This window comes from Narcine bancroftii, chromosome 3 (assembly GCF_036971445.1).
Source record: "Narcine bancroftii isolate sNarBan1 chromosome 3, sNarBan1.hap1, whole genome shotgun sequence".
NCBI lineage: Eukaryota > Metazoa > Chordata > Chondrichthyes > Torpediniformes > Narcinidae > Narcine > Narcine bancroftii.
In genome coordinates this window covers 297,301,257-297,317,403 of record NC_091471.1, presented here as the reverse complement: position 1 = coordinate 297,317,403, position 16,147 = coordinate 297,301,257, and the positions used below count along the sequence as shown (strand labels likewise).

Here is a 16,147-nt window from a genome sequence, read left to right as displayed (position 1 = left end):
TATCTACAAATCTATCTATCTACAAATCTATCTATCTACAAATCTATCTATCTACAAATCTATCTATCTACAAATCTATCTATCTACAAATCTATCTATCTACAAATCTATCTATCTACAAATCTATCTATCTACAAATCTATCTATCTACAAATCTATCTATCTACAAATCTATCTATCTACAAATCTATCTATCTACAAATCTATCTATCTACAAATCTATCTATCTACAAATCTATCTATCTACAAATCTATCTATCTACAAATCTATCTATCTACAAATCTATCTATCTACAAATCTATCTATCTACAAATCTATCTATCTACAAATCTATCTATCTACAAATCTATCTATCTACAAATCTATCTATCTACAAATCTATCTATCTACAAATCTATCTATCTACAAATCTATCTATCTACAAATCTATCTATCTACAAATCTATCTATCTACAAATCTATCTATCTACAAATCTATCTATCTACAAATCTATCTATCTACAAATCTATCTATCTACAAATCTATCTATCTACAAATCTATCTATCTACAAATCTATCTATCTACAAATCTATCTATCTACAAATCTATCTATCTACAAATCTATCTATCTACAAATCTATCTATCTACAAATCTATCTATCTACAAATCTATCTATCTACAAATCTATCTATCTACAAATCTATCTATCTACAAATCTATCTATCTACAAATCTATCTATCTACAAATCTATCTATCTACAAATCTATCTATCTACAAATCTATCTATCTACAAATCTATCTATCTACAAATCTATCTATCTACAAATCTATCTATCTACAAATCTATCTATCTACAAATCTATCTATCTACAAATCTATCTATCTACAAATCTATCTATCTACAAATCTATCTATCTACAAATCTATCTATCTACAAATCTATCTATCTACAAATCTATCTATCTACAAATCTATCTATCTACAAATCTATCTATCTACAAATCTATCTATCTACAAATCTATCTATCTACAAATCTATCTATCTACAAATCTATCTATCTACAAATCTATCTATCTACAAATCTATCTATCTACAAATCTATCTATCTACAAATCTATCTATCTACAAATCTATCTATCTACAAATCTATCTATCTACAAATCTATCTATCTACAAATCTATCTATCTACAAATCTATCTATCTACAAATCTATCTATCTACAAATCTATCTATCTACAAATCTATCTATCTACAAATCTATCTATCTACAAATCTATCTATCTACAAATCTATCTATCTACAAATCTATCTATCTACAAATCTATCTATCTACAAATCTATCTATCTACAAATCTATCTATCTACAAATCTATCTATCTACAAATCTATCTATCTACAAATCTATCTATCTACAAATCTATCTATCTACAAATCTATCTATCTACAAATCTATCTATCTACAAATCTATCTATCTACAAATCTATCTATCTACAAATCTATCTATCTACAAATCTATCTATCTACAAATCTATCTATCTACAAATCTATCTATCTACAAATCTATCTATCTACAAATCTATCTATCTACAAATCTATCTATCTACAAATCTATCTATCTACAAATCTATCTATCTACAAATCTATCTATCTACAAATCTATCTATCTACAAATCTATCTATCTACAAATCTATCTATCTACAAATCTATCTATCTACAAATCTATCTATCTACAAATCTATCTATCTACAAATCTATCTATCTACAAATCTATCTATCTACAAATCTATCTATCTACAAATCTATCTATCTACAAATCTATCTATCTACAAATCTATCTATCTACAAATCTATCTATCTACAAATCTATCTATCTACAAATCTATCTATCTACAAATCTATCTATCTACAAATCTATCTATCTACAAATCTATCTATCTACAAATCTATCTATCTACAAATCTATCTATCTACAAATCTATCTATCTACAAATCTATCTATCTACAAATCTATCTATCTACAAATCTATCTATCTACAAATCTATCTATCTACAAATCTATCTATCTACAAATCTATCTATCTACAAATCTATCTATCTACAAATCTATCTATCTACAAATCTATCTATCTACAAATCTATCTATCTACAAATCTATCTATCTACAAATCTATCTATCTACAAATCTATCTATCTACAAATCTATCTATCTACAAATCTATCTATCTACAAATCTATCTATCTACAAATCTATCTATCTACAAATCTATCTATCTACAAATCTATCTATCTACAAATCTATCTATCTACAAATCTATCTATCTACAAATCTATCTATCTACAAATCTATCTATCTACAAATCTATCTATCTACAAATCTATCTATCTACAAATCTATCTATCTACAAATCTATCTATCTACAAATCTATCTATCTACAAATCTATCTATCTACAAATCTATCTATCTACAAATCTATCTATCTACAAATCTATCTATCTACAAATCTATCTATCTACAAATCTATCTATCTACAAATCTATCTATCTACAAATCTATCTATCTACAAATCTATCTATCTACAAATCTATCTATCTACAAATCTATCTATCTACAAATCTATCTATCTACAAATCTATCTATCTACAAATCTATCTATCTACAAATCTATCTATCTACAAATCTATCTATCTACAAATCTATCTATCTACAAATCTATCTATCTACAAATCTATCTATCTACAAATCTATCTATCTACAAATCTATCTATCTACAAATCTATCTATCTACAAATCTATCTATCTACAAATCTATCTATCTACAAATCTATCTATCTACAAATCTATCTATCTACAAATCTATCTATCTACAAATCTATCTATCTACAAATCTATCTATCTACAAATCTATCTATCTACAAATCTATCTATCTACAAATCTATCTATCTACAAATCTATCTATCTACAAATCTATCTATCTACAAATCTATCTATCTACAAATCTATCTATCTACAAATCTATCTATCTACAAATCTATCTATCTACAAATCTATCTATCTACAAATCTATCTATCTACAAATCTATCTATCTACAAATCTATCTATCTACAAATCTATCTATCTACAAATCTATCTATCTACAAATCTATCTATCTACAAATCTATCTATCTACAAATCTATCTATCTACAAATCTATCTATCTACAAATCTATCTATCTACAAATCTATCTATCTACAAATCTATCTATCTACAAATCTATCTATCTACAAATCTATCTATCTACAAATCTATCTATCTACAAATCTATCTATCTACAAATCTATCTATCTACAAATCTATCTGTGTGTGTTCTTGCAGCCTCAAGTCCTGTGTTAACTTTCTTCCTTAAAATGAAAATGTTCATTATAAAATCTGTTGCGTTCCAGTGTGTTGGGGGGGAGGGGGCGATGCCCCAAGCAAACCAAGATACTATATTATTCTTTAAGAGGGGATAGAGAGGCTAAGGGAGGGGGGGCAGTGTTATAACCATCATGTAATGAATGAAAATCTCTGGTTTGAATACTTTTTAAAAAAAAATTGCATTATGATTTCTTAATTACATGTATGGAACATTTTTAAATAAAACATTTATTAAAAAAAAATTTAAATTTCTTTAAAAATTTGAAATATCCAATATCTAGTTTCAGCATAGCATTTTTAAAAGCAGCTAGTTTATTTAAATAATAATCAGTCATAATTGCACCACAAATCCAAGATGTGAGATCTGTTACACTAGATCACCTAACTGTAATTATTCATGAATAACCTATTTGACCCTTTTTGGTGGGGGTGGGGGGGGGGTGTGGGGGTGGTGGGAGCTAATTCCTCTCATGAACATCCAAATATGATTTTAAACAAACTTTTAAAAAAGCATAATTGATATTTCAGCTTTGGCTTTATCACATGTGCTCATTTCAATGTTTAGATACCATAACATGAAGGTTAATTTGTGCTTTGTGGAATGCAGTCTGTCAAAATTCTTAATTCACAGTGGCTGGGTAATTTATGGATCCTATTGAATTGATGGCTGCAACTGTCAGAAACTGTGTTCTTGCACAGAGATGGCTAGATCTTTGTGAGAAATGATTTGTGGCCAATTACTGACCCTAGATGTATGAGTTATGGAAGTTGTTATTGCCATTCCGGGGGTATTTTGTGCTTTATAAAGTGGCATGAACTGCTGCTTTGTTGGTTCAGTTTCAAAGCCCTGGAGAAACACCCACTGAAGGAACACTTGATACATACATGGTATCACTATGACTAATCTTTTTTTTAAAGTATTTGAATGCTTTATGTTTTATGTTCAGTTCACCAACTGTAAATCTCCTCACCTAAATTAATTGCTCTAAAGGTGCTTTAAATTGCTTTAAACCTGTTCTTTAGAAATATTTAAACTGCAGGTGCACTAATTTCTGCTACTGCAGTATACTCTGCAAATGTACATCAACTCCGCCACAATAATTAAGAAACCGATCTGACCTTTTAGAATTTGAGGTTTTTAATGGAAAAGGAAAAAGTTGATTATATTTTTCTTTTATTTAAAAAAAAAAGTGAATCTGCTTGTTTCTGTTCTAGCACGAGAATCAGAATTGCGGAAATTAAGAAAGTCAAATGTAGAATTTGAAGAGCAGAATGTTATCTTACAAAAACACATAGAAAGTATGAACAATGCCAAAGAGAAGTTGGAGCAGGAGTTGGCATTAGAAGAGAGACAAACACTGACATTGCAGCACCAGTTACAAGCTGTACGACAAGCCTTGACTGCCAGCTTTGCTTGTGTTCCCATTCCAGGTGAGAAATGGAAAAGTTTTTCAAGACCAACGTACTAAAAGATGTATCTATTTGTTTTAAGTGATAAAGATCTTTCTAAATAATGAATAGATGGAAGTGTATTTTTAAAAATCTTTAATTGCTTTTTATTTGGTCTGACATTTCAAGTATTTCTTGTATCATTATATTGTGTTCATCTGGAAGGTGAAGAGAGATTATGTGGAACTTGCTGTATTATTCCTGCAAGTTATTGTCTGTTTTGGTTATGGTCATGTGCCAAGAAAATGATCTACTTTCTGAAATATTGCTGACCACCAAGGTCATTGGAAATCCACTGTAGGTCAAGCAGGATCTGTAGAAAGAGAAACTTAATATTTTGGGTTGAAGTCTGACAAGGGAGATCTCTGTCCAACTGAGATTTTAATGGTTTCTCCTTCCACAGATAGTATTCAAGCCTTTCCACCCCCACACCTGTATGTGACACAGCCAATCTAGTTGGTCTTTAATGTTTGCATGATTCAAAAACCTATTTCAAAGGTTGGTGACTTTTTTTTCAAAAAAAAAAGGACAATATTTGCACTAAACACTTGGAACTCGTGAATTAATTTGACCTGTTTATTTTTATTCTTTAAGATGGATTTTTTTTAGTAAAAGGATTATATTCAACCTATCCTTGCATAAGTGAGAATCAGTTTCCCAGTTCCACAGAATTTGTATCTTGTTGGGAAGTCCACTGCCCCTTCAGTTATTAAATGGTAACCAGGGTTTGGTTGTGCAAGGATGTAAACTACTGACAAAAATTAAGTTGCTTTATTTTCTCTGCTTGAATTTATTTGTTTTGAAACTTTTCCATAAATCAATATCCATCTTTTCAGATTTGGTTTAATCAAATGTATCAACATAGATTTGAGTTTTGTATTTTTCTACTAATTCATTGTATTAAATGTTAAGCTCCTTAAAAGAGGCATTGATTCTTGGTATGCTAGTTTTGCAGAGAATAACATGGTTGCAGATGTGTCTTGATCTGCATTATTGAAATGAGCAGACATTCCCATCTGTGACTTTTTTTTTCTTGGCTATTAGGCACTGGAGAAACACCCACTGAAGGAACACTTGATACATACATGGCCAAACTTCACAATATCATCGAGAGTAGTCCTTTAGAATATGAAAAATTAGTTGGAAGGGTGCAGGAGATAATCAGCCAATTGGATGGGTAAGTTTCAAAGGTAAAAGTAATGAAAATGCTATTTAATTGAGTTCAAATCTTGATACATCATTCATTGAGGTGATGATTAATTACTAGATTTTTTTTTTTCAAAATTCATTAGAGATTAGTGCTCTGATGCTACAGTAGCCAGGTCATCTGTCCTCAACAGATAGCCAGGATAGCCCGTAGCATTGGATCCCAAGGACAAGATTTTTCATTTTCATTGTGGCCTTTTAACTTGACCTGCATTGAAATAATGCAACCTATAGGGTTGAGGTTGATTAACTTCATCTTGCCGACAATGCTACAAGTATTCTTAGACAATCATCCACCTGTTTGACCCATCGTCGGGAAGCACCATGTAGAAGTGCAAGAACAGATGAATTTGACCGATTTTTACTTCAGCATGTATTACATCATTATTATGTTTACTTTCAGAATATTGTTCTACATCATTGTTGTTATAGCGTTAGAATTTTGTGAATGGGGAAATTAGGATTGTAGTTAATGTTGTCACATGAATGAATTGTTACAATAATTTCAACTTTGCACCTTGTTGAGTATTTTACAGGGTGGAAATGTCAAGGGCAGTTATTTCCACAATACCTTTTGCCAGTGGTTTAGACCAGAGGTTTTCAAACTTTTTCTTGAAGTGGTATGTGAGTGAAAAAAAGTTTGAAAACCACTGTTTTAATTGTACCTAATGGACTCGTTATGTGCAATTTTTCAGTAACAATTGGATCTAGAGTAATGGTTCTCAACCTTCTACCCCACTCACATACCACCCTTACTAAACACAGAGCACTTGTGATATAAGGATTGAGTGGAAAGGAAAAAGTTTGAAAAGCCCTGATTTATACCAAGATTTTTAAACATTAGATATGGAGTTAAATGGTCTTGGGAGATTTGAAGCTAAGTGGCACTATGTCAGACTGTAATGACATCTTCTATCATTGTTTATGGTACATAATTGGTGGGATTGTATTTGCCATATTTCAGCTGTTCATTTGGGTAGATGGCAGTGTTTTAGATATAACGATTTCATTTGAAGAGCAGTCATTTCTACAGATTATCACCACATTTGGGTATTGATGAAGCCCACAGCCTTTTCTATAACTAATACATCCAATTAATTTTTGATATCACTTGGATTGAATAAAATCAGATGAAGATTCCATCCTGTGAAGATGCAACTATAATTTCCAAGTACTTCTGACTGAAAACTTTCTTTTGCGCTAAATAGTATAAACTCTGAAATTATTGACAATAGAAATCTAACACTGCTGCCATCTACCATTAAATTTTTTTAAAAATTTGATATTCAAAACTGGATATGGAAATTTTGATCTGACTAACAAGTGCAGTGAATGAAGGTGACATGATAATGATGTATACTTGGCTTTCCAGAAGGTATGCAACATGATGTCACATAAAAGACTCCTCCATAAGATAAGGATGCATGGAGTTGGGCATGGATGGAGGATTTGTTAACCAAGAAAAAGCAGAGAGTGTATCTCTGGTTGGCAATCTGAGTGGAGTGATGCAGGGGCCTGAAACTGTTCATGATATACATTAATGATTTAGGAAAGGACCGTATATAGTTTGCTAATTGAACAGATGCAGAGAAAAAGATGGGTTGAGTGAGAAGGGAAAGGATCTTGCAGATGGAATGCAAGGTCATCACTGTGGAAGAATAAATAGATCCGATTATTATTTAAATGGTGAAGGATTGCAGTATGCTGTTGTGCAGAGAGATGAGAGAATATTTTAAATTAAAATTTACACAGTAACAGGCCTTTTCAGCCCACAAGCTCGTGTTACTCAATTATACCCAATGGACCTACATTTTTGAATGGTGATGGAATACCCGGAGGAAACCCATGCAGACACAGGAAGAATATATAATATTACAGACAACAGCGCCGGATTTGAACCCCAGTCGCTGGCACTAACAGCATTGCGTTTACCAAGCCGCTGACTTGCACGTGAATTGCAAATATACTGTGAATATTTTGAATAAATATCTAGTATAGATTAAAACTCCGTCTTCAATTTCAGTTATTTCCAGATGAGGCAGTTAGCACAATGCCATTACAGCACCAGTGACCCAGTTTCAAATCTGGGGCTGTCAGTAAGGAGTTTGTCTGATCCCTCTGTGTCTGCATGGGTTTCCTCCGGGTGCTTTGGATTCCTCCCATGCTTCAAAACATAGAGGGGTTGTAGTTTGGGCAACACTGGTTCATGGGCTGGAAAGACTTGTAACCATGATGTTGATCTAAATTTTAAAATAATTAAAATTTATTTTACTTACATCCTGCCCTCTGACAAGTGGACTTTTGTAATCATGATCATTTTCCAAATCCACAAACTAATGCACTCAAGAATATTAAATGAGATGTAAGGCATATATTAGACCAATGTTTTTTAAAGAAGTCACTAGACTGGTATAGCTTGTGGTTATGGTCTGAGAGTGTGTAGTGGGATCCTGACCAAGTTCTGTTTACAAGTAATTCCTGACATTTCTTGCAGTAATTTTCCTGAAATTTAAGCTTTTCTCAAATATAAATTGAGAAGATTAAGAAAATTGAGCAGGGGCACACGGTTAGCAGAGCAGTTAGCGCAATGCTGTTACGGCACCAGTCACCCGGATTCAAATCTGGCATTGTTTATAAGGAATTTTTGCGTTCTTCCCGTGCCTGCGTGGGTATCCGCTGGGTGCTCTGGTTTCCTCCCACACTTCAAAATAGCATTGTAGATTAATTGGGGTATTTGGGCAGCAAGATCTTGAGGACTGGAAGGGCCGGTTATACTATGCTGTGGTAAATAATTTAATTTAATGTTTAACCCGAAATTATCTTGGTGCAACAAAAGAATGCAATTTTTTTGGTTTATAATTGTTCTTAAAATTCTTCCTTTTCAGTGATAAACTATGAACATGGGAAGAGAGCTCCCAGAATGATCATATCCTTGATATTGGATCACTTGGAACTTGCAGAAATGGGAAATAATGCAAATCCCCTTTCTAGTCTTTGATTATTGTACATATTTGGTGTTACAGTTTTGATATTTTACTAGAATGCCCATGATCTTAATGATTTGTCTTGTATGAATGCTATGATGTTTGATTTCTTTCAGTATATTGTTTATTGGAGTACTTGAATCTGTGCAAAAGGAGAAGCCTTTGAGCTTTTATGACTAGGGGTTTGGATTTTTGTGAACTTGTTTCTTTTTGTATTACATGCTTTTTTTTAAACGGCCAAACCCAGGAGCATTTAATCTTTACTTAACGCGGGTACTAGTCTAGACTTAGTTTTACAACACTATTTTACACAGTTCATTATTATTCCCCATTGGGAAAATGTCAGTAACCATTTAGAATATTTTTACATCAGCTGTAAATTTATTTTGAAACATTACTCAAATCTTGAAGCTTCTTGGGGACATGAGAGATGGTGAAGAAATGAAACTTCTGCTACTTTTTTTTGGAAAATTAGCAGGACATGAGCAATGGCCTAGTCTTTATTAGAAATGTTCTTCTATGGAATCTTCCATTTGGAATAAAAATTATGCAGTTGTTCTTTAGAAAGTTTACCTTTATTCTTAAGTTGCAAATTGTATCAATCTTTTACTCTACACTAATCAGAATATATATATATGGATCAGTATGATTTCTATTTAATTAAAGAAAACATTTCTGAAAATTAGTTTAATGGTGATACTTACAACATTTCCTAGTGGAAAGTGAATTGATATTTTGTGTATAACAAACTTTTTCCAGTTCAATACTTGTAACTTCCAGCAATTTTTCTGCCAGGAAATCCATTTTGAATACTGTTGTTAATCTTTCCCTGAAAATAACAATGCTGGAATTTTTTTTGGGGGGGGGTGGGGGAAAGAAAATCAAATAACATTTTATTGTTTGCTTTTTAAATTGTATTTCTTTTTCAAATACAGTTTTCTCTGCTTGCAGCCTAAGGCAAGTTGATTCTCCATTGGCACCAGAGCACCTATTGAAACTACTGTAATAAACTTTTTTTCTCCATTTAACTTTTTTAAATGGGCCATTTAACTTTAAATTGGGACACTATATTGTTCATCCTCTTGTTTTTATGTAACTAAAAGTGTAAAATAAACAACTGCATCCAACTTGTTTGTATTTTTTTTACACTGAGAGACCAATACTTGTGTGTACTGCTTAATGATTTGGTTGTGATGAATTTAATATTTTCTTCAAGAATATAAGGCAAACTTTTAATGCAGTATTTAAAAAGGAAAACCATTACGTGCAAAATAAACAAAAAGAACAAGTGGGTGGAACACAAATACAGGCATATTTTTGTTAATTTTTTTATTAGTGTAAATTCTGAGAGGATAATTGCAGGAACCAATGCTGCCCAATTACACCTGATTGACCTACACCCCTGGTACACTTTGAATGGTGGGAGGAAACGAGCTCTCGGGGAAAACCCACGCAGACATGGGGAAAACATACAAACTCCTTACAGATGGCAGGGGAATCAAACTCTGGTCCTGATTGCTGGCGCTATAATAGCATTGCGCTAATCATGCCACAAAGCATCAATAATCAAGTTCTATAAACATTATTTACTCTCAATATATTTAAAGGGAGCTAATAACTGGGGAACATAGTGAATGCAGTTGTAACTATATCACATTAATAATTGCACAAGATGTCATTACATTTTAATAAATTTTTGCCACTGTTCTTGTTCTACTTCTGGAAAGATTTAAAAAATATATTCGTAAGGCTTGAAAGTCTGATCCAGATCAAAAAAAGGGTAATTAATACTTTCAGCTATCACCTGGGTAGATGTGGGGTTGCAAAAGTAAACTTGCATTTATAACTAGAAACTGGATTGCTGAGGGTTAACTGATGATACTGAAGTATTTATAACAGGTCTGAATGTATGAGCTGACACTGGAACAGTCTTGGAAGACCAATAACATTTCAAGATCATTGGGCAAGATTATAAAGTTAGAAATGCAATGAAATTCAGGGTTAATACATGGGTCAAAGATGGAGGAGGAGTGATGATTTGGTTGTTGCCCAAAGGCTTAATGATAGCTGGCTTTAACAGGTAGGGCATAAGTGCCCACAAAAAAAATCATTAATATTGAGAGTGTGGAAGGGAACTAGGAAAGAAAATGAATTTGGAAGAAGACAGGCAAAACAGGAAATGAATCATTCACACCCTAAGGACACCAAAGTGCATCAAAGATGGTATATTTTGTTTGGAATGAAGTCATTCTTTGGCAGACAAATGGAATATGTGTTCACAGCATTATTTCACAAGTAGCAAAAAAATAATTCAGAGAAACAAGAAATGCAGATGTTGAAACCTTTAGCACTGGCCCTACGCTGGCACTTGCCAAAGTGGTCACCAATTTGCATTTGGTTCAGTCCATTTTTTATTTGTCGAGTGATACTTGCAAAAGAGATCTGGGTACCCCCTGCTCTTTTATCAATAAATAAAAAGTAAATTTAATGTGACCTCTTAGAAAGATGAGGCTCTATTTAGTTTATTCAACTGAAAACTATAACCACAGTCAATGCCAGGTCACCAAAAACCAGCAACGGGATTTGCCATCCCTTCGAGCCACTGTTAGTAATATGAAAAATGCATGGCAACAGAGGAGCACGTCCAAGCTCACAAGATTGTAAGTGAACCAACTCAAAAACATGTTCTAATTTTGGTTACCTAGAATAAATTTTGTAATAAAGATATGCCATGGTCTAACTCTTTTTGAGAAATTGCTAGTGTCCATCAGGGAGTTCTCATGAAGACAACTTCGGAGCAGGGAGTAATGCCTCCAAGTCGTAACTATATAATTCATTATCATACATTTATAAGGCTTTTGGATCAAATGTCTATTGTTTTAGGTATTCCCCTTATTGGTTTGGCGCAGGAATACATGCAGTTTAGAAAATAAGTGGCTTTGTTGCTTTAAGGAATCGGCTCAAATCTTGAGAACCAGTCACTGAAAATGTAAAACAGATGGCCTGGAGTTGGCTGTCCTTTTGCTTTTGACCCCAGTATCTTCAGAGACAGTAAAAACACAAAATTGCCAAAGGAACTCAGCAGGTCTTGCCTGAATTGTTGGTTATATATCTTTATCTCCTCTGGATGCTGCGAGACCTGCTGAGTTCCTCCAGCGTTTTTGTGCTTTTACCACCACCACAGTGTGCAGATTTCTGTGTTTCACTCTTCAGAGACCATTTCCAGTTTTTCTTTCTGCTTTAGATTAGAAACTTGATGCTGAGGATAACTTGGCCTCTGGTCCTCCCTCTGGTGGTGCTGAGCATTCAAATTTCAATATATTGAGATTTTTACAAGTTCAGATGTAATGAAGGGAACCTTTAAGGGTATACTGTAATTATTTCTGATGTTGATATTTAGCCTGTTTTGAATCAAAGAAACATTTTTAAAAATTTATTGCCAGAGTACATACATGACATTACATACAACCCTGAGATTCCTTTTCCTTGCTGGTGCGGCAGAATTACCACTCATTGTTAGTGCAAAAAAAAACTGTACACAGTGTAAATGTGTAAACAAATAACTGTAAACATAACAAATGCAAACTATGCAATATAGAGACAATGCTCTATCATTGTATTGTGTTAATTTTTATAGATTACAGAATGTGATCATAGGAACTGCTCATTTTTTTTAGCTCCATCTACAAATTCTGACCTATCTGCACATCTTCTAAATAGATTAATTATGTGGATATAAGAATGTAACTGCATTTAGCAGTTCTACAGCCATGATGAAATGTTGAAGGTCGTCACCCAGATTCTTTGCTTTCACAGAGTTCCAAAATGTCCATTAATAGCAGTATGATTGGAGACCTTTGGTATAGTGAAAGAAATACAATGAGGGGAGTATTTGGCAGATTTAAAGCGTACCTTTCAAATAGCGTCCACTCTGAAAAAGGGTTTTCAGGCAAAATAATATTTACATCTGTCTCGATCATTATTTAGAGTGTTGTAACATTTTCAGGCCGGAGTAGCAATTTTTCTTTCAGGTGGACGTGAAGTACAGCAGTAAAGTTCATCTTCACTCAGTATTTTATTTGTTGCTTAATTATTGTGCAGTTTGAGTGAGGAAATGTTATAAAAATTGAATGACTGTTTCAACATTAGGGCAATAATGAGACACAATTGGAAGTGGTGATTGACCAAGATTATGCAAGGTTGATGTAACTTTTACTAAACATTTCACAAATGCAAAAATAAAACGTATTTTCAATCATGTGATGCTACTTTAATAGGTTCATTTGACATTCAAGAATGAAATTAATTTTTGAGTGGAAATCTGATTAATAGTGGCTTGCAGTTGACAGCGAGTACCAGGCTTCCTTTCACATAGATAATTGTATTTTGTGAAAAGATTCGACATGGCAAAAATAATCCACTACAGTCGAGGTAAAATTGGTGTGATCCAGAAAGGCTTCTTCGTCGTTAAAAAGATGAGGGCTTCTTGGTTCCATATTTACGGTGTTAATAGGTGCTCAAGCCTTGAAAACATCTAATTTATAGCAGAAAATGCTGGAAATAAGCAGTAGGTTGAGTAGCATTTGTGGAAAGAAAAAACTGAATTAATGCCTTCCATCTTAAACAGTAACCATTCTGCAAAAAGATCTGAGCAGGATAAGCGTTCCCAGCATTTTCTCTTTTACTTCAGATTTGCAGTGTCTTTGGTATTTTTAAGAGAGGTAATTCATCATGGGCCAACCAAGAATGGCGGTGCAACTTGAATTAAATTGGGGGCAGCAGTCATTCACAGTTTATTCTAGATTTAACCCACAGTGATATGAAGGCATTGATTACACACAAACCAAAGTGCAAAGAAATTCTAAGCTTCAGTCATTTTACTGGGGTATGAAACAGTTAAGAGAATTTCCCTGCTCATATTCTCTTCTATATATCTTGTTCTTATCTCTTTGCAGTTTGTCTTACTCCATTGTTGACTAATTTCCAATGACAACTGAATTTAATTTTTGGTGCCATCTGAAGCCCCTTGTCCTTCTCCCACACGACACCTGTTGATGACTAACATTCAATTCAAACAAAAAAAAAACCCTCCAGAGATGGTGTTAATCCAGAATCATAAGGGGAAGCACTCAATAAGCCTTTTTCAAGTATATTACCGAGTTCTCAGCAACAGCCTGGCTGCCAAACATCTTTCAGTCTTTTTGGGTGACCTTAAAGTGTGAGGAAACTTGGGCAGCAAATTATATTTTTACAACAGCTGGTATTCAGAATTTTCCAGTACACCAAATATTCCCAACAATAATTTGTATTTAAATAATGTTATTAACTCAGGAAAAGTCCCAAGGAGCAAAAATTTAACATCTTTTTTTTTGGGGGGGGGGGGAACCAGGATGAGGCATTAGGACAGATGGCCAAAAATTTGGTTGAATCGATAGGTTCAACGAGCTTCATAAAGAGGCAAGGAGAAGTAGAAAATAACGAGGTGCAAAAGTAAACCATGAAATCTCAGATTATGGATTTAGAAATGATACATTATATAAAATGCCAAATCATTAATAACCTCCCATGCAAAGTGGGAGATAGTTTCTCAGAACTTACTTCTGCAATGTTTTAAATCTAAGGTGGAGAGTTAGATTATGGAAATAGGAAAGATATATAAAATTCCAGCTAACATTGGGAGCCATTAATAACCTGCAATGCAAAGCGGGAAGTAGTTTCTCGGAACTTATTTCTGCAATTATTTAGATCGACATAAGGTGGCGACACAGCACATTTTATACAGTACATTATAAACAGGCAAGGAATTGGTCTGGAGAAATCAGTAGGTCAAACAGAATCCATGGGTAGAAATGGTCAGTCAATTAGCTCCTTTTACACTGCAAAGCTTGCATGCTCAGACAGAGCAGAAAAAAGCCGGCTTCATAAGCCCTTTCACACTGCAAGCCAGCTTCCCAAAGTAAAAGCAGCGTTGGCACCTAGTGTGACATTGTGTTGAGAAAAGAATCAGAGTCGGTGGGTCTGGACACAACGGTTTACAACCACATGTAGCTTTTATTAACAACAATTACAGAAGAGAGTGGGAAAATGTTAACTGGAATAAAGCACATGCACAGTTTATAAATGGTTGACTATTTCTATTGATTTTAGCAATTTTCAGACATTCAAACCAAAAAAAAATACAATTGTTATGGCTGCCGAAATTAAGATTGCAGAATGGTTTTGCATTACAGCAACTGTAGATATCTGCCAACAAATGCATACCAGCGTATTAAGTGTCTATAAATGTTCCATTGTTGATATTGATAGGTAATCAAATTGTAATCTGAACTAATGCATGAGATATGCTTTTCCTGCCAACTTCAGTCGGAAGATACAATTGTATTCAGCATCCCTTTAGCACAATTTTATAAGACTATAAGACATATGAGCTGTAATTGTGCACTGTTTAATATTTTCACATGCTCTTTTTTTTAAATTGTGCGCTTGTGTGTTTTATTCCTGTTAACATTTTCCCTTGCTCTTCTACAAACTGTATGCTAATAAAAGCTACGTGTGATTGCAAACCCTTGGGTCCAGCCCAACCAAATCTGATTCATACAGGTGGTGCTGACATTCGCACACTATGTGCCTAGTAGTGCCCAATGCTCCACTGGCTACTGATTATGAACCTTTTCTGGACCCAACTTTGCGTCGTCATCTTCCCTTGCCATTTCGACCCAGCAACACAGGTTGACCATTTTAGATAGGTCCTGCATCGATATGCTCCGCCACTGAGAGTATCCCCATGAAGAATTGAAGACAGTCATCCTGGTTTCCCCCCACCCCCAAAAAAAATGGTGTTTAATTTTTGCTCCTTGGGACTTTTCCTGAGTTAATGACATTATTTAAATACAAATTATTGTTGGGAATATTTGGTGTACTGGAAAATTCTGAATACCAGCTGTTGTAAAAATATAATTTGCTGCCCAAGTTTCCTCACACAAAGAAAGACACTTTAAGGTCACCCAAAAAGACTGAGAGAAGATGAGGCCCAGAATTCATGGGTCTAATGGGAATGGGTGGATTTGCATTTGACAGAATGATCATACACCTACGAATTTCACTGCAAATGTCTTCACACT

At 33.7% G+C, this 16,147-nt stretch overlaps 1 protein-coding gene across 1 annotated transcript in view; it reads left to right on the top strand.

Annotated features, from left to right (window-relative positions):
* The window catches only part of hmg20b (high mobility group 20B), a 35,287-nt gene extending 25,134 nt beyond the window's left edge, over nt 1-10,153 (top strand). Inside the window, exons 8-10 of the mRNA XM_069928640.1 lie at nt 4,603-4,818; nt 5,881-6,013; nt 8,928-10,153. Of these exons, the coding sequence (XP_069784741.1) occupies nt 4,603-4,818; nt 5,881-6,013; nt 8,928-8,940 (362 nt within the window). The 3' untranslated portion in view covers nt 8,941-10,153. The remainder of the gene's footprint in view (nt 1-4,602; nt 4,819-5,880; nt 6,014-8,927) is intronic.
* Nucleotides 10,154-16,147: the final 5,994 nt, after the last annotated feature.